Source organism: Lampetra planeri, chromosome 12 (assembly GCF_965212315.1).
Source record: "Lampetra planeri chromosome 12, kcLamPlan1.2.h2, whole genome shotgun sequence".
Taxonomy (NCBI): Eukaryota; Metazoa; Chordata; class Hyperoartia; order Petromyzontiformes; family Petromyzontidae; genus Lampetra; species Lampetra planeri.
In genome coordinates this window covers 9,574,436-9,596,006 of record NC_136118.1, presented here as the reverse complement: position 1 = coordinate 9,596,006, position 21,571 = coordinate 9,574,436, and the positions used below count along the sequence as shown (strand labels likewise).

Below are 21,571 nucleotides of genomic sequence, written 5' to 3'. Positions count from 1 at the left end.
TCAAAATGTGCAACTTTAAATAAATATAGAATTCTTCTTGGTTCTTTCGGTAAAGTCACGTAAAATGGAAATAATAAAATAATAAAAATAAAACATAATAAAATATGATTTTATTTCCATTCTACGTGACATTACCGAAAGAACCAAGAAGATGAATCCCTGCAGTCACGAAAGCTTTAAATCGAAATTTAAATATAGAATTGTTATAACACTGTGGGTACGCTGTGAGGGACGTTGGGGGGGCCGCTGTGGGGGGCGCTGGGGGGCGCTGTGCGGTGACCGCGACACCGCCCACCCCGCCCCCCGGAGCCCCACGTGACTTGCCCGACGCTTCCCCCGCCCCCCCCGTGCGGCCGACGACACGTGACGCGCGGCGCGTCAGCTGATGGTGTCAGCTGATCGCCGCCAGCCTCTGAGCGGCGAGCGGAAGTGGCGACGCGCGGCGCGGGTTTGCTGCAGGGGGCGGGGTGGGGGCGGGGTGGGGGCGGGGCGAGGGCGGGTGGGGGCGGCGCGAGGGTAGGTGGGGGCGGGGCGAGGGCAAATGGGGGCGGGGCGAAGGCGGGTGGGGGCGGGGCGAGGGAGGATGGGGGCGGGGCGAGGGAGGATGGGGGCGGGGCGAGGGAGGATGGGGGCGGGGTGAGGGCGGGTCACACCGCTCGCTTCGCCTGCTGCTGTGTCGGTGTGTTTCGGTGCGCGCTGTTATCGCGCACAGAGGGTATGGTGATACACACACACACCGAGATAGTTATCGTTGTATAGTCGGGTGTTCGTAGGGGGTGGGTTGGTGAGTATAAGGTTTGATTGTCCCAGTAAAGCTGCCTGTTAGAATGCCGCTGTTGACGATGTTGGCTTGGTAGATGTCGATGCAAGTGGAACGTGCGATCGGGGGGGAGGGGGTAGAACGGCACCGTGTGGGGTTGTGGGGCTAAGCGGATTGTGAAGTCTGCTGCGGCCTCCCAAAGCGAAACTAGCAGCCGGACGGAGCAGCCTAGGCCACGGAGGGATCGTCAACAACATCATCATCAACAACATTAACATCATCATCAGCAGCAGCGAGAAGAAGAAGGCGATTTGTTACGATATCGTAGCCAAGAGGGACCATGGACGAAGCCGGTGATGGCAGCGTGGAGCGGGAACCGTCGCTCGACAAAGACCACGGCTGGGATGAAAGACTTTTTTCTAAGGACGATCGTGACCATCTACAACAGCCACATGGTAATGAACAACAACACGATGGACAACAACAACAACACGATCACCAGCAGCAGCAACAACAACCAGATCGTCAACAACAACAACCATACGACCAGCAGCAACTCCAAGATCATCAAACACACCAGGGCGATCATCCGACAGAGCATCACGACCATCAACAACATCATCAACAACAACATCAACCTGAACAACAACAACAACAACATCATCACCAGCAGAAACACGAGTACGATGAACTCCACGGTCACAGCCACGACGACCACCACGACCAAGACGACGAAGACGACGTCCACTTCCAACCAGATCACGACAACGACGACCACTTTCACCACCACCACCACCACCCGCCGGGATTCCCCGTGCGTCTCGTCGTCGACCCCGACTGTGGTGCCGACGGGGAGCGGCAGCCGCTGCTGTCGCCCCAACGCCGCCTCAACGTGTTCCCGCACGACGCCGACTTCACCACAGTGATGCGCGACGTGCAGGCGGCCGTGGACGCCGGCGTCTACCCCGAGAGGATCCTGCAGGGCTCCAGCGGCAGCTACTTCGTCAAGGACATCAGTGGGGTGAGGGTGGGGTGTGTGTGTGTCGTGGTCAACATCGCCACTGGGGAGACAAAGGCGGCCAGGCGTGGGGCTGTAGCCACCCACCCCCCTTCGTGCTGGCCTTCATAGGTGCTTGCTAACAGCACTTGCCCCAAAAGTCTTGTTACAGGCTACCCGGGGGATCTTTGTTATTGTGTCATACCTGGTGTAGAGGTGTGTGGTCAACATCGCCACTGGGGAGACAAAGGCGGCCGGGCGTGGGGCTGTGGGCCACCCACCCCCCCCCCTCGTGCCGGCCTTCATAGGTGCTCGCTAACAGCACTTGCCCCGAAAGTCTTGTTACAGGTTACACGGGGATCTTTGTTTTTGTGTCGACTCAGCCTCAAATGAGTAGCTGGTGTAGAGGTGTGTGGTTAACATCGCCACTGGGGAGACAAAGGCGGCCGGGCGTGGGGCTGTGGGCCACCCCCACCCCCCTCGTGCCGGCCTTCATAGGTGCTGGCTAACAGCACTTGCCCCAAACAGTCTTGTTACAGGCTGTATGCTGGGTTTGCCATATGTGCAGTGTATGGCCTGTTTGTGTCGTACTGTGCCACAGTATGTATGGCACGTATAGACGTGTGGGTCAGTGGAGTGCGTCATTTGATCCAAGTATGTGGTGTTTGTCGTGTTGTGCGGTGAGTTACGTAGTGTGTGTGGTCATGTGTGAGTGTTGGGTTTGTGTGTGATGTGTGTTGTCACATGTTCAATCGTGGGAATGGTTCGTGTGTCGTGTTTAGTGTCGTGTGTGTGTGTGGTATTTGTCACGTACGTGTCGTCTTCGTTGTCTGTGTGCTGTGCCACGTGAGATGTGTGCAATGTGTGTGTCATGTGTATGGTGCTTTAGTGTACGTGATGCGTAGTATCATGCCATGTGTCACGTTACACGACGTGGCTTGTGAAGATGTCGATCTGGATATGAGCAACGCGACAGTTGTGGCGTTAACCCATTTGTCAAAGCATTCAAGACCAATTTCGGCCCAATTATTTTGTCCCCCGCCTGAGAGAGGTCGCAAACTCGAATAGAGATCACAGTGATTGATGGGTTGACTAATTATCACCAAGGGTAGAAGCTAAGGTTGAATGGAAAGTTGCGGTTAAGTGTACATATAGGGCATCTGAGGAAAACAACATGTTAGCCACGTACCCAGTAAACATGCAATGTTGGCCCAAAGTTCCTTGTTTACCGAGTGGGTATTATAGGCTGCTGTGGAACCTCGCTGTGGCCAGGAACGAGGCAGTGGGAAACAGCCAATTATTGTACTGTACCATGTCCCCGCGACCTATGTTCACCGCCTTCACCAAACTCGCATTGAACATCCTGGTAAGGACGAACACGGATCTCATCCAGCAGTGGATTGACGAAAGGGCCGTGTGTGTCATGTGAGCGTGGTGTCATGCATTGGTGTATGTACGATGCCGTGTCTGCGATTGTGTACACTTTGTGGTGCCATGTGTATTTGTATATGTCACATGTTGTCTTGTGCTGTGGGTGTTGTGGTGTAGTTTGTGAGAAAAAAACATGAGGAATGTACAACGGCAGACAAGTTATATATTGTATCAGCCCCTTCTGTCCATGTACGTGTGTCTGTAGCCCAACTTTGGTGATGACATTGGGTCCAAAGTTTGATCAACTGAGAGTTTATGTAATCATTTTTTTTTATGGCGAGGCAAATGGAGGTCTGTTTATTTTATGACTCAATGCCCCCCGAGAAGGCAACATCAGTTTCCATACACTTGCTGATATTGCTTTTTGTGTAGATGGAGTGCTGCCGTGAATACATCCGAACAACCCAGCAGTTACAGTACGGTGAATTGTTAAACAAGGCTGTCTCAGCACTTGTTTTGACACTTTGGGTGTCATCAGCAGAGTTAGCATGTTTAGATAAATGCCGAATAATATTGGTCTGGAAAGTCCATCATGGGCCGATGGAATACACTATTTCATGTAAAGAGATGAATGAGACAATATTGTTTTTGTTAAAGATTACCCACAATGCTCCACAACTAATGCACAATGAGCATTCCAACATTAATGATGAAGTACAGCACATTAACTTACTTGCCGATTTGTACTTTTGACTTGTGCAATGCAGAAATAAAAATTAGTTAATAATTCAGAAAACTTGAGCAATAAAGCTACAAAATCGTGCTGTAAAATGAATATTGGTCAAAGAGTAAGGCGTGGAGAATTGCTTTAAAACATCAAGAGAATTGCATCTGTAGGCTTGCACGGGTTACACACAGTCCTGACTAGCTGATGTGGGAATCTGGGCTGAGTGGATGCAAGCGACTTAAAGTGAAGGAGGGTTGTGCAGCTTCTCAAGGCCTAAAGCAATGTCACCACATCAATCTGGCACAGAGATACATCGAGCCAGAGTTAATACACCCCAGCGAATCAATGGCAGGAACCGGTGCTAAGTATGCTATCATGAGGCATGGCAGCAACCATACATGCACCTTCACAATCACACATGAACAGTCTGCCTCAGCAGCAGACCATGCTTTCCCACTTGATGATGGACGCTTGTGTTGCGCCCGAAACGTGATTTATTTTATTTTATACCTACTTGACTTTACCGAAAGAACCAAAGAGTATGGACGTTTTGTTTATTAATTTATTATAATTCTTTATATTAGTCTTGTTAGAAATGTGGCCGGATTTAAGTCTCATCAGCAGTATATTCTGTGGTTGTGGGATAATTCTTGAAACTTGGTTGTTTAAGGTGTTTATAAGATGCCCTCGAGCACAGATGTTTATATGCTGCAGTGGGTGCAGTCAGATCCACTGCACTGTATTTTACAAATGATTGCAGATAGATGTTTTGGTACGATGCAATGGGGATTTACATTTAAGAGTGTTAGAACTCCGTGGTTTGTGAATTATTCACGACACATTTGGTTGTAGTACGTTTATCCTGTGAAGCAATGCTGGTTTATATCTCAAAGAAATGTGATTATTGATATGCGTGCACAATACTGCCACAACCCACTTCTGCATTAAACAAAACATTAAGGAACTGCGTTGGAATTGGTGGACAACAATAAACCTAGAGAACTGAACACATTCATCATTAACACTGCCTTGTACAACAACAAAATGTATACAGTACTGAAACTATTTTGGTCAATGTTCCTACTTCAGAGCAGAGAGAGGGCAGCAGAGCAGTTGACTGACTTCCATTTAGAGATCATACCTTACACTCGAGGGTCCTGAGAAAACTGTTTGGAGAGCAAAGCAACAACATTTACAATCTTGTAAATGTTGTGGATTTGCTTCCAACACACTGGTGTGCTGTACTAGTAATGAATTGGCATGTTCTGTTTACGTGACAAACCTTATGAATTGGCTCTGTCGGTTGGTGGCGCATTTAACAACATCTTTATATTTACGCGATCTAACCCACAAAACCTATATTATGGATGATATTGGTCGCGAAAGACTCCATGTTAAACTGTCTCTGAAAAGCACTCATGCAAACCTAGAATTTCTAGTTTTTCCTGATTGTAGAATGGACTTGAAACTCAACACAGTTCGAGCAAAGTATGTCAATAACAGAAAGGCCACCTTTCAATAAAGCAGGATGAAAGTGTGCAATCTTTATGAACGAAGATGATATGCATCCTCACTTGCGTACCTAATGTGTGTGCTGCAAGCTCGATGTAATTCTACATATATATTCGTAATTTGTAAATGTTTAAGCTGTCCAAGCACAGTGTTTTTTTCTTGACTCAGTGTGAATGGCGAAAGTGTAGTTCTACAGTAGTCGAAGTTGATGACGCAGAGAATGATTCAGGTACCCGGTCATCTTTTAACCTTGGCGATAACCAACTCAAGCCGCTTTAATGGCGTTTACAAATATGTTTTGTCTGGTTACAAGTGTCAGAGTGTACAAATCCATTTTGTTCCATTTACTTAATGCCAGTACATTTGTACTTGGATAGAATCAGTCTATCTGCTAAGCTTCGTGATGGCCGATAGATGCTGGATTGCAAGCGATGCTCACATCCACTGGAATTTAAAGTTGTTTTGTCACAGAAATAGAACTGGAACGATAATAAATTAACAGTTGGTGCAAACGTGAGTGTACAGTACAGATAGATATGTATTGTAAAAATAAATACGTTTTTATAAAGCGTCATTCATGCAAACTACATCTCACACCACTACACAATCCGCAACACAAAGATGTGCATGTATATTCATGTTTTCAGCCAAACTTAGCATGTGAACATTTACGCCGATTCAAGTCACAATCATGATTTGACATTGGTATTGCGTCCTGTGTGGCGAGACATCTTAGAGTGATGTACGTCGCATCTTATTTCAACACATTTTAAAGGACACCCCCAGCGGCAGCTTGCCCCTGTGCCGGCGTTAACAAATAGCACCTGGCCAGCAATCGGGCATTAGTCTGGCAGTAGGGGGGCGATGATTGCTATGTATGATCTCATTTTGAGTGACTTCTACGGCCAAACAAATATAAACACTAAACCATTGCAGAATACTGTGCTTTTATATATATATGAAGCTATTTTTTGCATGAACAATTTTAACGGTAGCTTGTGATAGCCTCAAGGCAGCCACAGATTTAGGATGCTCTCCGTGCAAACCACTGTGATGAATGTGCTCCATATATAGGCAGAATGTCTAAATAAATTAATTGAAAGTGTACAATAAATAAATATTTCAATTGGATGGTTTTAAACAAAGCTGAAGACTCATTTCATTGTCAAATTATGAAAAAGTAAATTTCAGTATCTTGATACAGTGGTTTACGAAATATAACATGTACAGCTTTGTCACCTAATTATGTGCAATTGTAAACACTGTAGGGTAACGATCACTTTACATTTTAATATTTGTGTACTATGAAGAAGAGCCATTGCCCGAAATGTCACCTATTACTCTTTTGTTTCTTTTAAGGCAGTGTTATTGACGAATAATTTGAGGTTTTTTCTACTCGTTTATGGAACTCTTAAACATGTTTTACTGAAGGAAATGTATGTGAAAGCATTGATAACTAAATGTGCAAAAACCGTTCTAAAGTTAATAGATTTTTGTGGAAAAATGTGTGGACATGGAATGTGGTGCCATGCAGTGAAAAGCCACACTTCATTTTTACAATTAAACCAGGCATGTCTGATGGCTTTTCCAAGTCGCGCATCTATAATAAAAACACACCAAGGCTCGTGCCTTTATTCAACATGAGATATCAAGTTTATTCTTCAGGCGAATCTCATTTGCCATTTGTGGATTGTATGTATGTATGTATGTTGAACTTCTTTTGCATCGTGCGTAGCCAACTGTGCTAATCTGAGGGTTGTGTCCTGTGCATCACCAGAAAGTGGTTGGGGTGTTCAAGCCTAAGGATGAGGAACCGTACGGACACCTGAACCCCAAGTGGACCAAGTGGGTTCACAAAAACTGCTGCCCATGCTGCTTTGGCCGTGGCTGCCTGGTGCCCAACCACGGCTACCTCTCCGAGGCTGGCGCCAGCCTCCTGGACCAGAAGCTTGACCTGAACGTGGTCCCCAAAACCAAGGTAGAGTTGGTTAAGTCCAGGAATTCCTCCTGAAAAGGGAGTCTTAAGACTCAATGAGACTGTTATGGATAAATTAGTTAGGTTATAAATTAAATGACTTTGTACATTACTGACTGTTACGGACAAAATATACACCTCTGATATTCTATAATTGACGAAGGGCTCGCGTGTTATTTCGGAGTGACTTGGACATTAACGATCGTTCCTTCTTTGGCTGTCCAGTGTTGCACGCGCATTGAATACAAAACACGTCGCACACCGTGCCGGCGCTTGATGTTGCCCCACAGGTGGTGCACCTGGCGTGCAAGACGTTTTACTACGGGCCAATCGACCGCTGCAAGTCTCAGGGAAAGAAGTTCACCATGGAGAAGATGCCATCCGTCGGGCGCATGTTTCGGAGGGTGGGATTGCCGCCCAAGGTAAACGCATTTAGGCAGACGGCTGCCTGTGTTAATGACCGGGAAAGAGTTGCTGCTGGCATGTCACACATTAGAAAATTCATCATCAGCAGCAGCAGCAATGATCTCCACGACTCGACAAAGGCCTCCTCATGTCACCATCATTGATTGATGGCCTTGTGATGCCAAAATCCATCTTGCTCCTGCACATCTCGTCACTCCACCTTGCCAGTGGTTGACCTCTTGGACATGTTCTGCATTTCTTCACCAGTCTCATACAACTTAAATCCAAGAAAGCAATTGCTTTTTGTTGCTGTATGAAGCCACTGTGGTTTGGAAGCCAGCAGTCAAATTTGATAAATTACTCACAATTTACTTAATTGGGAAAAACCATGCAACAAAATGTTCCCACCTACTGGCAGACTAAGGGTTCAACTTTGCAGGCTGGTGCTGTATTTACCTTACACAGAGGCAGCTCCCACCCGGGGATCGGGTGGGGTCCCCTTAGCTAGAACTGCCACAACGACGATGCCGATGCTGTTGTAATGTAAGGATTCGCTTGGGGACACTGCACACGGCAGGTGGGCTCGCTTCAGCTGTTCGTGGAAGGCTATAAGGACGCCGACTTCTGGCTGCGGAGGTTCGAGACGGAGCCACTGCCTGAGAACACGCGCAAGCAATTCCAGCTGCAGTTCGAAAGGCTCGTGGTCCTCGACTACATCATACGCAACACAGGTGCGCGAACGTGGCCGCTCACGGCGCCGATCCGGAGAGCGTTGCTTACCGCATCATGGCCGCGTTGGTGTTTTTCATCAACCAGTCGCTCCGCACGGAGGGCGGATAGCAACCCTTTTGTTCGTGACTGGGAAAAGTTGCGGGTGGCACGTCACACGTAAGAGTAAAGTTAATTATTATCAGCCATTACCTGGTCACCGAGTCACTCCACTCTTGCATGATCATTTTGTTCCTGTATTCGAGTTCAATTCAGTGTTGTATGTATTATGTTGAACTTCTTTCGCGCCTTACATAGCCAACCGTGCTGATCGGAGGTGTGAAATGGGAGTGTTGATTGGCATCCACCCGATGTAAATGGGAAGCGACAATATTTATGGTTCGTGTACAGCCCTTTTGTCAGTCCACTGCTGTATGAGTGCAACCCCACTCAATGACAATCGTTGGGGTTATGTGACTGTACTTCATCCACTTCATTTACTGTGGATTGCTGAAAGCAAAGGAGTGTAGAATAAAGTACTTTATTCTCAGAGGCAAGGTGTTATAGACTTGGGCTGTTTATAACAATGATGTATTTCATCGATCTGTCCCCTCATATAGAGTGGGTTTTCTCCAGGTACTCCAGTTTCCTCAAACATGCTTAACAATTGTTTAACAGAATTTGTTAAATATCCTAATGGAGCACCCTCCTGTAAAATACATCTGAGACTCAGTGAAGCTTTCCTATGTTAACAAAGGGCTTTACTATTATCTCCAGCTGTAGTAAAAAAAGTAATTTTTGCAATGTATTTAAACTGCCGTCTGATTCTCTTTTTTCCAGACAGAGGCAACGACAACTGGCTCATTAAGTACGACTGCCCCGTCTCTGACAACCGCGTGAGTGGCCACGGCACTGGACCATCATCTACAACATTGCCAGCACATGTCACACACACTGTACCAGTAGCGTGGTTCGCACATCTATTGAATTTTAGGGTCATATTACAGAGGATTGCATTTTCTATTGGACTGTGAGATATTCAATGGGAGGTGGGTGGTATGATTCACTGATAATGGTGATCTTAATGTAGAATTGTAGACTGATCCTGCCCCATGAGTGAACCCAATCAACCCTCCGGGCCTATGTGTGTGCCAAATTTCAGCACTCTAGCACTTAAAAAATCGTCACACATCATAATCACTCAGTCCATCAGAATTGTCTACACGGATGTCATGTTGCTAATATTGGCCTTTATTGTGGAAGATCCCTAGGCTTAACTCATTTGCACCCTGAATTTTGCAGCGGCAACATAACTAATTGTCTTAAAGAATTGTCTCATCTGCACATCCTTGATCGATGAGTTGGTAGTAGTTGGTTCCTAGCTCTGCCTGTCTCATTACAGGACTCGGACTGGCTGATGGTGAAGGAGCCTGTAATAAAGATCGCTGCTATTGACAATGGCTTGGCATTCCCTTTCAAGCACCCGGACTCGTGGAGAGCTTGTGAGTACGGGCATTCGCGCTTAGCCCCTGACAGGCTGCACTTCAGCTGCTGTTGCTTCTCGTGTCGCAAACTAGGCATGTAGCAATGCATTGACGCTAACATTAAAATGTGTTGTTGCATTCACTATCATCGGCCACGATTTATCCACTGCTAGATGGAGCCACCTGCCCTACCCATCCCCCGCAAGTTGTCACAATCGATAACAGTCCTGCAATGTAGCGGTCCCACCTGTCCTTTGCACGTGAATTTATTTCATTGCTTCACCTCTTTCGTGGACCTCCTCTCGGATACGTTCCCTGTTTAATGCTGCACTGACCAGCGGTGGTGATTTAAGGTTAAATGACTCACACGACCGACACGGTGTGAGGAAGCCCTCACCCAGCAGTGGATTGCCAACAAAGAGCCCACGTAGTGTTGTTGATGGTGTCTGTTATCGCCGCAGATCCGTTTTACTGGGCTTGGCTGCCCCAGGCCAAGGTGCAGTTCTCACAAGAGATCCGAGACCTGGTGCTGCCAAAGCTGGAGGACACGAGCTTTGTGCAGGACCTCTGCCACGATCTCTTTGACCTGTGCAAGGTTGGTTATGGAAAGGCTGTACGTGTCTCAGGCAACATAGACAATCACGACGGACTGATGTAAATGCTTGCGATGTTTTATAAGGGCTATGAAGCCAGCAATGGTGCTAGTTAGGCCAAGATCTTCTATTACGCTATCAAATGTCTGGTCATAAAAAAATATGATTGTGGCTTACTGAGTGTCTGACATGAAGTATAATAATATTTTAGTTGGCTAAAAAGCTGATATTTGGTACAAATATAGTCACACCTATACTTATAATCTGAAAAATCTATTAACGAAATAATTGGAGCCTCTTGAAATATTAAGGCTTTACTCAGAACAGGGCCAGTATAAAGTGCTACAATGCTTTACTCTCATGCGGAACACTTAAAACTCTAAGATTCCCATCATCAGTGTCCAAATAATTTGCTTCTCAATGGGTATGGCCCGAAAGCTGAAATTAAAACAGTTAAAGCTTGCTACCAGTTAGCGATGTGATTGCAAGACAAAAGCAGGGGTATTAGGTGCGGTGAAGAAAAGGTGTAATTTGTAAACAACAACCTGCTGCATGTGAACATTTAGAAACTCTAAAAGCTCAACAGGTGCTCGCTAACAGCACTTGCCCCAACAGTCTTTCAAGGCTATATGGGGGATCTTCCTATTTGTCTTTGTTTTTGTCCCGTGCTGTGATTCCTCTGCCATGGAAGTTACCGTAGACTTAAACATGCACATGTGACGTTACATTTGTTGTAATTTTTTTCAAAAAGTATCTGAGATTAAATAGCGTAAAATATCGTGCGCATTTTTGTTTTATCGGTCTCATGAAATTTCAAATTCCTGCAATTACAGCTTTAAATGATGTTGTTAAAAGGCAACCTCTACGCAAGTTCCGTTTGTTATGATCTAACCACAGACTTGTTCATTTTGCAGGATGACAAAGGCTTTGATAAACACACCTTCGATAAGCAGATGTCAGTCATGAGAGGCCAGGTAGGTGCTGTTCATGAATCGTTTTGTAATCTCTCAAAGTAGCAATAATAATATTTAGTTTTTCGTAGCATAATGCATGCAACTGCATCACACACTACGCTCTGCCATCCGCAAACACACAGGCGCATATATTAACGTGTTTTCAGCCAATTATTGAGTGTTTAACATGCGGGAGAACACCTGAGCACCTGGCGAAAACTCACACGTGCAAGGGTGCAATACTCTATCCTGTATAGATTGGACAGATATTAGTCGTACCACTTTCTCGAATTCAATGTGTAAGAATCGATGCTTTGTATGTCTTGTGTGTTTTGGGTTTACTTCACCAATGCCGCCACTAGTGTACACTACATTCACCAGTATGTAAAAAAAAAAACAAGCTCTGTGGTGCGCATATCGTTTATATAGGGATGTGATGTTGCATAACGAGTAGTCTAGTGTCCACGCTACAACAACATTACATTTTTAGAGCAAAACCATTGATAATATAATCAGACATAACACTCCCAATACTCATATCGCAATAGTATCGATTTTCAATGATCATTGTATTCACAAACGCATTGTCGCCTTGCGCATGCAACAGATCATGAACCTGGAGCGAGCGCTGCATGAAGGCAAGACGCCCCTGGACCTTGTCAACATGCCACACATTGTCGTGGAGTCGGCCTCTCGCTCACGAAGCACCAGCTTCATCCAGATCATCCGCAGCAAGCCCTTCTTCTCATCCTGGTGACCGCAGCCGTCCCATCACGACGCACGTTATCTGCCACCACTGCTCCTCCATGCCCTCTCCTTCTGCCCTCCCCCCCCCCCCAACTAATGGCACGGATGCCACAGAAGCATCATCCTTCTTGCCTATGCATTCCCAACGCAAGCTAAAGTGCCGTGTGGCGCGCACGACTGCACCTTGCCAGGCGGCATCGTTATTAGGTGGAGCCCGTTAGTGGAGGGATGCCCCCGCTCTCCGGGTAAATTTGTCCTGGAGAATGATCGCGCCAGGTTTAATTCTCGTGCGTGCGGAAAGAGCGTGGGTCATCCTGAGGACCGCACAGTTGTGGCACCAATCCCGGTGGATACGAGCGCTTAGCAGCAGCTGGTGCAGGGCTGGGGTATCCAGGTTTTGTTAATGATGAGGATAAATAGTCTGAAATCCTTACAGCAATTCAGTCGGATACTGATGCAATTTGGATCTATCGAGCATCTAAATATGACTGCATGTCAAGATGCCGTGCAAAGTAGAGGTCATTCACATCACGGGGACCACCAGAAATGAAGATTTATGTTTAAGGTCAGCAGCAATCGCAATAACTTGGTAAAGAGAGGCAGTCAGTCCTAGAGGAGAAGCTGAAGGTCGTGAGTCTGGACTCGGCAACAGGGAGTTTGGGTGGCAGGGTGGTACAGTGTGCCTCACAGCGCGAAGGGCCTGGGTTCGTTTCTTGACTTGTGCACCTTTGTATGTTGAGTTTTTTTTATGTTCTCCCCCTGTTCTGCATGGCTCTCGTCTGGGTTCTCTGATTTTCCTCCAGTGGCTAAAATACTACACAATGGAACTGGTATTGGTCAAACATGCCAAAGCTGAAAATTACATGTACAATAACTCAATTAGTATCACACAGCAGCAACACAGCCCACGACTGCGAAAGCTTGGCAGGACCCTCCTGAAAACAATTGAGACTCGGTGAGTCTTTTCTGGGTAAACTAGCAGCACACATGGCCATAGGGAAATCCTCCCACTTTCTGTCTCTGTTGGCTTTGTCAGACAATCGGCTTCACTTTTTTCTTTACCAAATGTATACCTTAAAATAACATTCATGTGGTCACCACGCATATGGATTTGGCGAGTGTAGCATGGACGGTTAGTATTGAGAAGTGTTTGAAAATGTAAAAAATTACGTTTTTGCAATTCCTACTGAATAATCAGTTGTGCCACCTGCATCTGTCATTGGCACTTTCGCGACAGCACCACTTATTGATTTATAGTTACTCTTAAATGCACATGTTTCTTTGGAGTCCTTGAATATTACACTTCGGTGGCCTGCAGTTTTGCCAGTGAAAAGACATTTTCTTTGCTGTTCACCGATTGGCAGACCTATAGAATGTATGCCAGGCTATCCGGCCTTCGGCAAGACAAAAGACAAATAGTTTTGTATTGCACTTGATTTTAAACAATGTTGAATACAGACCCCCAGTATGTGTGCCTGGTACTAGTATTGTTTTTTGTTTCCGCAAGTTTTTGTTTGATTCAATGCAAATATTTAAATTATTTAGTCATAATAATATAAATGTGTGTCAAGGGTGATTCATTTAAAAGGTCCACGTGCGATAGAATTCTGGGTTTGTGCCACTGCACTGATTGGACGTCCAGCACAGTCCACATTTGCAGGACAACCAAAAGCATCTTAGAGCGTGATAACGCTCGGCGAGAAATGTAGAAGTGTAAGGCTTGAGCTGTGTGTTGGGAATGTTATCGTCTGTAACTGTCCTGCACTCGTCAACCTCATCAGTCGAGTTGCTGTATCCCTTGATTCCATCATGCATTTCAAGTTCTATTCTCCAAAATCCCCCTGCTGAAATGTGAGAAGAACGGCATGCAGCTGATACTGCTCTCAAGAGGATTGTCCCAGCGCGTGTGAAATGTCATTGGAATGCGTGAACAAACTTATCATTTCGATTTAAAGCTTCTTTCGTGACTGCAGGGATTCATCTTCTTGGTTCTTTCGGTAAAGTCACGTAGAAGGGAAGTAATAATTGTTTTATTATGTTTTATTTTTATTATTTTATTACTTCCCTTCTACGTGACTTTACCGAAAGAACCAAGAAGATAAACTTATCATTGGCAACGGGATGAGAGCCTGCGCCGCTGTAACGATTCATAACAAATTATTGATAGGTGTCGACAGATTCTTCTTGTGGACACTTGAGATTGGCCATTGGGAGGTGAGCTTATTTTGTAACAAGACAAGTTAATTTAACATTTTACCAAGTCTAAGTTTGCCGCACACGCCGTTTCTCAGTGTGGCCTTGTATTTGCAATTAGCATTACTGATTACATGTTTACATGTATGCACAGTCAACATTTATTATAAACTTATTTTGTTTGCCTGTATTGCATCGTTGAGGGCTGGTTAAAACAAAATCTGTACAAGTGTGGCAAATGTGAGCTACAGTTTTGAGTTCCTCTTATCGGCCATGTTCAACACAGGCGCTGCTATATTGAGTTCAAGTACATGTCCCCTTGTGTGCGTTTTAAGAAACAGCCCTGCTTCGAGATGTTATGTTATTAATCGCAAGGACATTCAAACGTTCAAACAAAAAACTGAAAAACATTTGTGATTCGTGTTTTTTTTCTTTTTTATGTTTTTGGAAATGACGGTAGAAAAAAATATTGGTTGCCGCAGTGTTTTAGTCACGCAGGAAGGATGTTCAAAGATATTTGGTAATGAGACACAATTTCATCATGTTACACTAAGCCATAGGTTCTCGGCCTATGGCATGACAGCCTCCCCCCCCCCCGATCAAGAACACTGGTTTCCCCAACGTCCCCACAATTATTTTGTGTTGCTCAGTATTATGTAGTCTGCAATGCGGGGCTGACGTTCCCCAGAGGTTCCGTTTGCGCAACTGAAATGATTCCAGCCCCGTATCCATGCCGCAGCCTGCACAACACCCCACACTGAGAGGCGTTCATGCCCCACTGGGGGCTGGGGGAGGGTGTTGACTCACGGGTTGGAGAACCTCTGCACTCAGCAAATCGTGATTAGACCCATGCGTCAGAGTCAATTACCAATCGTTCTAATTACATACAAATTATGTGCTAATGTTCAATGCAGGCTGATGGTGAGCGGGGGGGGGGGGACGTGAAAATGGAACGAAAAAGCAGAAACAAATCATGGTATGGCAAAAAACGTGACCAAAAAAACCCCCAATCAACTTTTGAATAAAACAGCAGCCTTGAATTGTAACCACTCATTTATTAATTAAAAACCTTTGGCCATTGGGTAGGGCAGCTAAATAATAAAATGAAGTTAGGGCAGAAACATTTCAGCTTTAAATATCTTAACATTCAAGAGATGTGAAAATGTAACTTCAAATGTGCCGACAATATGGCATTTGTTCCTCTAAAGATATTGCTTGAATTGTATTTTTTTTTGCATCCGTTGAGTTAGGCAAATGAACGCTTATGGCACCGAGTCCTCTGCTTACGTGAATGGTGTACGACCTTTGCTTAGGATTACCTTTTTTTGCTGTTGTCTTCTTTATTATTACTACTACTGTGTTGTCCGAAAGAGCTCGGTTAATTAGTGACTGCAGTTTACGAGGGTTTTGTTTTAACGATGAGCCACGTCGCACCGTGGTTCAATGTGGCGATGGAATACCCCATCGAATGCACTTGAATATCCGCGTTGTGAATGACGCGAGCTGACCCTTGCCTGGCTGCCTCCCACCACCCCGCACGGGCCGCGGAACGCGTGGTCGAGATTCGAGCTGCCCTTGATGACCCACCGCCGTCGTCGTCGTGTGTTGCGCGCTTCCATAGCGTCTGTCAATAAAAACGTGACAGCTGAGCTGGCCTCACTTAACGCACGCGCTGAGCTGCATTGCCTTCTGGTTGCCGAACGAATACATGAAAAGGTCGCACTCATTACACACAAAGTGCTTGCCATAAATGAGCAATAATACACTGCTGATGTCAAAGAACATAAACGATCACGTGAACTCCGGTCATTCTCACAGCAGCGGATTTTGGCGAACCGTCGAACAAAGACGCTCACTGCATCGCGCGCTTTCAGATGCCCTTATACGGCCGTCTGGAATGCTCTTCCGATTTGAGAAAGCCACTGGAGCGATGCACTTTTAAACCTCGACTGAAAACTAGTTTCTTTATAACTACTTTTTGTGTTTAGTTTGTCCTTCCCCCACACATCCGATTTGCATGGGTTGGATACGTACGTTGCAAAAGAAGTTCAACATAGAGTGAATTGACCCCGTAGAGTTGCATTCTATACGAGTGAGGAAGCTTTTCCTTCATGGCGGCTGAATAGGACTTTTAGTTGTCAAAGTTTTATCACACCAGGACTGTACACTGATGGAAAAGAATACATTTAAACTTGTAAAGCGCACAATATTCGCTCATTTGTAGAGAAAACATAATTCGGAGGAATTGCAGGCAAGTGGGAAGGCAGCCACGCAATGGTCCAGTGCTAACCATTGCGCAAGCTATGGTCCTCCATATATTAAATAATTATGGGCCATTTAATCAGTGTTTGCATGTGTATTTCGTACAGATGAAACCGGTTGTGTGCACATTTTGCTCTACCACCTCTGCTGGCAAGCCAGGGAATGGCACACTCAATACTCGGGGAGTTTTTGTTTGTGTGATATGCCAACCCTCGCCTTTACAGTGTTGGATTACAGGCTCTCTACTAGTGATGTACTGCCATCTGCTGCGCACAATGTACCCTGTGCGCTTTAGCAGAGCATATACGAACGATACAATAATAAAAGCGATTTGATGACAATCTGGAGTCTGTGAGAGGGAACTAGGAACTCATTTTATATTAGAAAGTCAGGCCCACTGAGCTATGTAGCTCTTTTTCAGAAGCGACCCGGCCACAAATGATAGCTCAACGAAGTAGCTTATGTGAAAATGTATAGCAGCCAAATGATTCTAAATGTGGAGGGGAAAACCGGAGGACCCGGAAAAAAATCCACGCGACCATGGGGAGAACTCCAAATATACAGCCGTCAAGGTTGGGATCTAAACTCATTCCAGGGCGAAGAAGTTAACATCTCGCCACCGTGGAGAAAACTCGTGGTGAGAGATGCGTCAATCCGCTGTCCACACCAGATTTCCCCGAGTGAGGAGAGTGTTTCTGTGGAGAGTGCTTCAACGGGTGTCAGGAAACTCTTCGGCACCAGGTTCACTCCCGTGGCAGCTTCGTGGTCAGGAGACCCACACCGAATCCCCACTTCTCGATAGCCGAGTGGAGGGCACGTGGGGCTGCGAGTCAGAGTAAGGGATTCAAATTCAGCTTTTTTATTCATGCATTATATTTTTTACAAGTCAAAGCCATCACAAGTATTAAAGTGAAATTTTTTTTATTTCGTACCAAAAACCCAAATACATTTGAAAAACAGTAACATTGAACAACGCAATAATTTAACAACCAGAGCATGTGTTGCAATCAAACAGGCTATGTGGTGTAGCGGATAGCTTGACTTTCTGTAAAGCATGAAAGACCGGGATTCAAATCCCACGTTTCTTTTTTTGCATTTATTTTAAAAGTGCGTAATGACGTCAACGTGTGTTGTTTACACAGCTACATTCGAACATTGCAGCCTCGACACCACGTTAAGCCCCATGAGTTTGTGATGAGGACAGGGTGGCTCAGAGCAATGAGAGACAACCTCAAGAACCTCAGAGTCTGAAAATGGGATGGTTCAAATCCTGGCAACGGCAAGTGAATGAATATAAACTGTGGACTGGTGACGGGACAAAGTTGCCTAAGCAATGGTCTGCAAAGCAAGAATTGAGACACCCTTGGTTGGTGACCAAAAAAAAGGCACGACGACAAAGAAACCTGGAGGTGTGCAGCCCTGAGTAAAGGAACACAAAGCTGGTAAGAAGTAGTAGAAACAAAACCTTGATTTCTTTATTGCGCAACTCCATCAAATTAAGAAGTAGTAGAAACAAAACCTTGATTTCTTTATTGCGCAACTCCATCAAATTTTGACCACTAGGGAGCACTCTTTCACCACTAGGGGCGCTCTTTCATTGAAACCCCTCGTAATCTAAAAGCAAAGTTTTTCGACAAATAAATTACTTTAAACCAGGTTTTCCACATTGAAGCTGTAAGCAGTGGTTTTAACGCAAAACTGCAACTAAATCCAGCAATAAAAAAGTTTAAGGGAAACCAGTAGCATCCAGCCACCAAGGGTGCTGTTTGGTTCAAAAATGGCATTAAAACTGCAATTTTTAAGTAATAAAATGGTGTTCGTCACCAATTCACGCATTTAAAAAGCAGTTTGTGGGTAAAATTAGATGGACAGACTAAAAAAATGACAGAGAAATCAAATGCCCATCCGACTTACCATCGTGAATACGGACTGCCCCAAAGAGTTACATGAGGAAATACAATTCCTATAGGATTACAGGTTTCTCTCGCTTTATGCTTTCTAAAAAAAGGGAGGAGGGGGGGCACAAAGCGAAACCGCACGAGACAGCTGCCTGCAGAATAGCGCACAGAGTGAATACAATGTTGAATGTGATACTCTCCTCGTATATTGCAATGTAAAGGAGCAACCACGCAGCTTATTGCTCGCGACACGGCTGGCGGAATTGGCCTCCACGAGAACGCGCTACGGAAAGCGCCTACATCGATCAATCAATCCGACACACGAGCAGTGTTCTTCACAAATTTTCAGAGGTGGCCCACTTTCGCCGATAAGACACCATCAGTGTGAGGGCCGCCACACCACTTGCGAGGGGTGTTTTCACGTGTTGTGTCTTGTCGGGGGGGGGGGGGGCGCACATCAAGGGCCGCGCGGCAGGTCACCAGGGGTCACCAGGGGACGCCAGTGGCCCAGAGGCCTTGCGATGAAGAACCCTGATGTCGAGGGGGCTTGGCCGATACCAGGGGTCCGCAAAAACCTGCGGCTCAGGAGCCGCGTGCGCCTCTTTAAGGACCGTTTTGTGACGTTTACTCATTAAGGGGCCCGTCTCGTATTCACCACGTGCATTGCGAGTCTTGAAATGTTGAGTTTGTTTTACCGAATTCGAAAAAAATAAGTCTCGTCTTATGTTGTGTCGATGGCCGATCCTTGGCCGCCTATACAGGGAGCGGTATTATGATTCATAACAGTGGTCAACAAAAAAAACATTTTTTTCTGGCCTGGACTTTTGCAGCTGTTTTAGACTAATTTCAGGGTGCTGATTCCAAATCTGATCTCAGATTTGCTCTATCACATCTCATTTTTATGCTATCGGCATACCCCATTTTCATTGATTTTACCCGAAATTAACTCTGTCACTTATGATTGCAAGTTGTTGCGAGTCAGTGACTGCTTTAGTGTTAAAATATGGTGCTGTATTTTTAGGATAGTGTGTTCATAATATCATTTTATGTAGATATCCACATTTATTTAATATTTTTCTTCTGCAGTTTTTATTGAAAATGCAATATTTCATATCTCAAAAACTTGATGCGATAGACAAAAACTGATGCCAGCTTTGGAATCAGCACCCCAAAATTACCTTAAAACCGTTGGAATACCTTATGCCAGAAAAAGGGTGTTGACCAGTGTATAATTGATTGTTGGGTCAGATCGTGTGAGTAAAATGTGTGCCGTACATTCTGCTTCCTCCACCTGAAACAGCCAATTCATACCGTTGTGACGGGTATAAACAAACGTGCCAATGTATTGCTGCTTCGGAATGCACACCGTACAGCACTATCGCAAGATTTAACAATTGCTTTCCAACGCACCGGTGTGCTGAAACCGTCATATTTTATTAATTGGCTGTGTTGGCTGCAGGAGGGTGTACGACACACATTTAACTATACAGTAATAAAAAATGATGTAAAGGCACTTAGTAAATTGTGCATTGAAAAAGCATCGAGATTGTACATTGCAAATTGCATTGAGATTGTACGTTCTCAATTGAAAAGGCAGTGACCATTGTACATATACAATTGCACAAAGGCATTGACATTCTAAAGTGCACATTGAGAGGGCATTGTGACGTTCTAAATTGGACGTAGCAAAAGGCACCTATATCGTTGTACGTGTACAATTCCACATTTAAAAAGTCATCAAAGGTGGTACATAGCAATACCATACCTGTCAACCCCGTTACCAGAGCCCTACCTTATTACATAGACCAGGGGTCGGCAACCAAAATAACAAGAAGAGCCATTTCTTTCCAATTCGGTACAAAATTCAGTATTTCAAGAGCCGCAATGCATCTATGTACATACTGTACATACGTACATATCGTCAAGAAGCAGCCCGTAAAGAGCCGCATGCGGCTCCGGAGCCGTAGGTTGCCGACCCCTGACATAGACCAATTCAGACCGTATTACTCACACCCCGTGCCCTTATACATGCATCTCAACGTTCAGCCTACAAAGCATTATCATAAGGGAGAAACACAAACAAATATACAATCACCACTACTAGTCACCACTACTACACTCACCACTACATACGTGTCAACCCCTTATCGGTGCCCTACCTTATTACAAACCAATTCAGACCTGATTAGTCACAACTAGGCCTCGGCAAGGTAAGGTAATTTACCCTTTTTACCGGGTAAAAGGGTAAAGGTGTCGACATGCCAAGGGGTAAGGTAAAGGTAGCTCGGAAGAATTACCCGGTAGGGTAAAGGTAGCGCGAAGTATTACCCGGTAAATACGGTACCTTGTTTACCGCTAAAAGCTCCGTGGCGCAGTCCGTGGCCTCCATTTAATAAGTAATATTTTAAAAAACGGTCTTATAAACACGCTTTTATTAACTGTACTAGTAATGGCAGAACTCCACGACTCCAGGAAGTGGCCCCGAAGCTTGCCATAACGTAAGGGACCGTGGCCAATTACAGCCAACGTCAGTTGAGCGTGGACGATTAGACCCAAGCCGAAACATAACATATAAAAAAGGATGTTTAAAAAAATATATATTATGATAGAATATAGTGTTGTCATCAGTATGACATAAGTATACCAAGTTTGCAGTTGATACCACATTAGGAAGTGGGTAAAAATTTAGTTACAAGGGTTGAGGATACAACGACAACAAGGGTGTAAAATTGGAATAATCGAGAGTATTCTATATGCATAAAGCGCTCTACCTATAGCATTTACTGTTATAAACCTTGTTCATGTGTAGTTCCCTAGTAATTACCCTGTAATCGGGTAATTTGTATGGGGTAAGGGTAAAAAGGTAGGTTCGTTGCTTTTTACCTTTTACCTGACCTGCTAAAGGGTAAAAGGTAGGGTAGAGTGATTGTATTGTGGTAAGGTAAAAGGTAGGGTAAAGATAGGCTCGTTGTTTTTACCTTTTAAC

General features: G+C 45.1%; 1 protein-coding gene across 1 annotated transcript; it reads left to right on the top strand.

The window, feature by feature from the left end:
- Positions 1-646: 646 nt before the first annotated feature.
- Positions 647-16,089, top strand: LOC144721638 (phosphatidylinositol 4-kinase type 2-alpha-like). The gene is made up of 9 exons (XM_078599441.1): positions 647-1,781; positions 7,145-7,345; positions 7,633-7,764; positions 8,325-8,478; positions 9,296-9,351; positions 9,858-9,957; positions 10,401-10,534; positions 11,447-11,506; positions 12,093-16,089. The coding sequence occupies exons 1-9, from the start codon at positions 1,101-1,103 to the stop codon at positions 12,240-12,242; spliced, it is 1,668 nt and encodes a 555-aa protein (XP_078455567.1). The 5' UTR covers positions 647-1,100; the 3' UTR covers positions 12,243-16,089.
- The last annotated feature ends 5,482 nt before the right edge of the window (positions 16,090-21,571 follow it).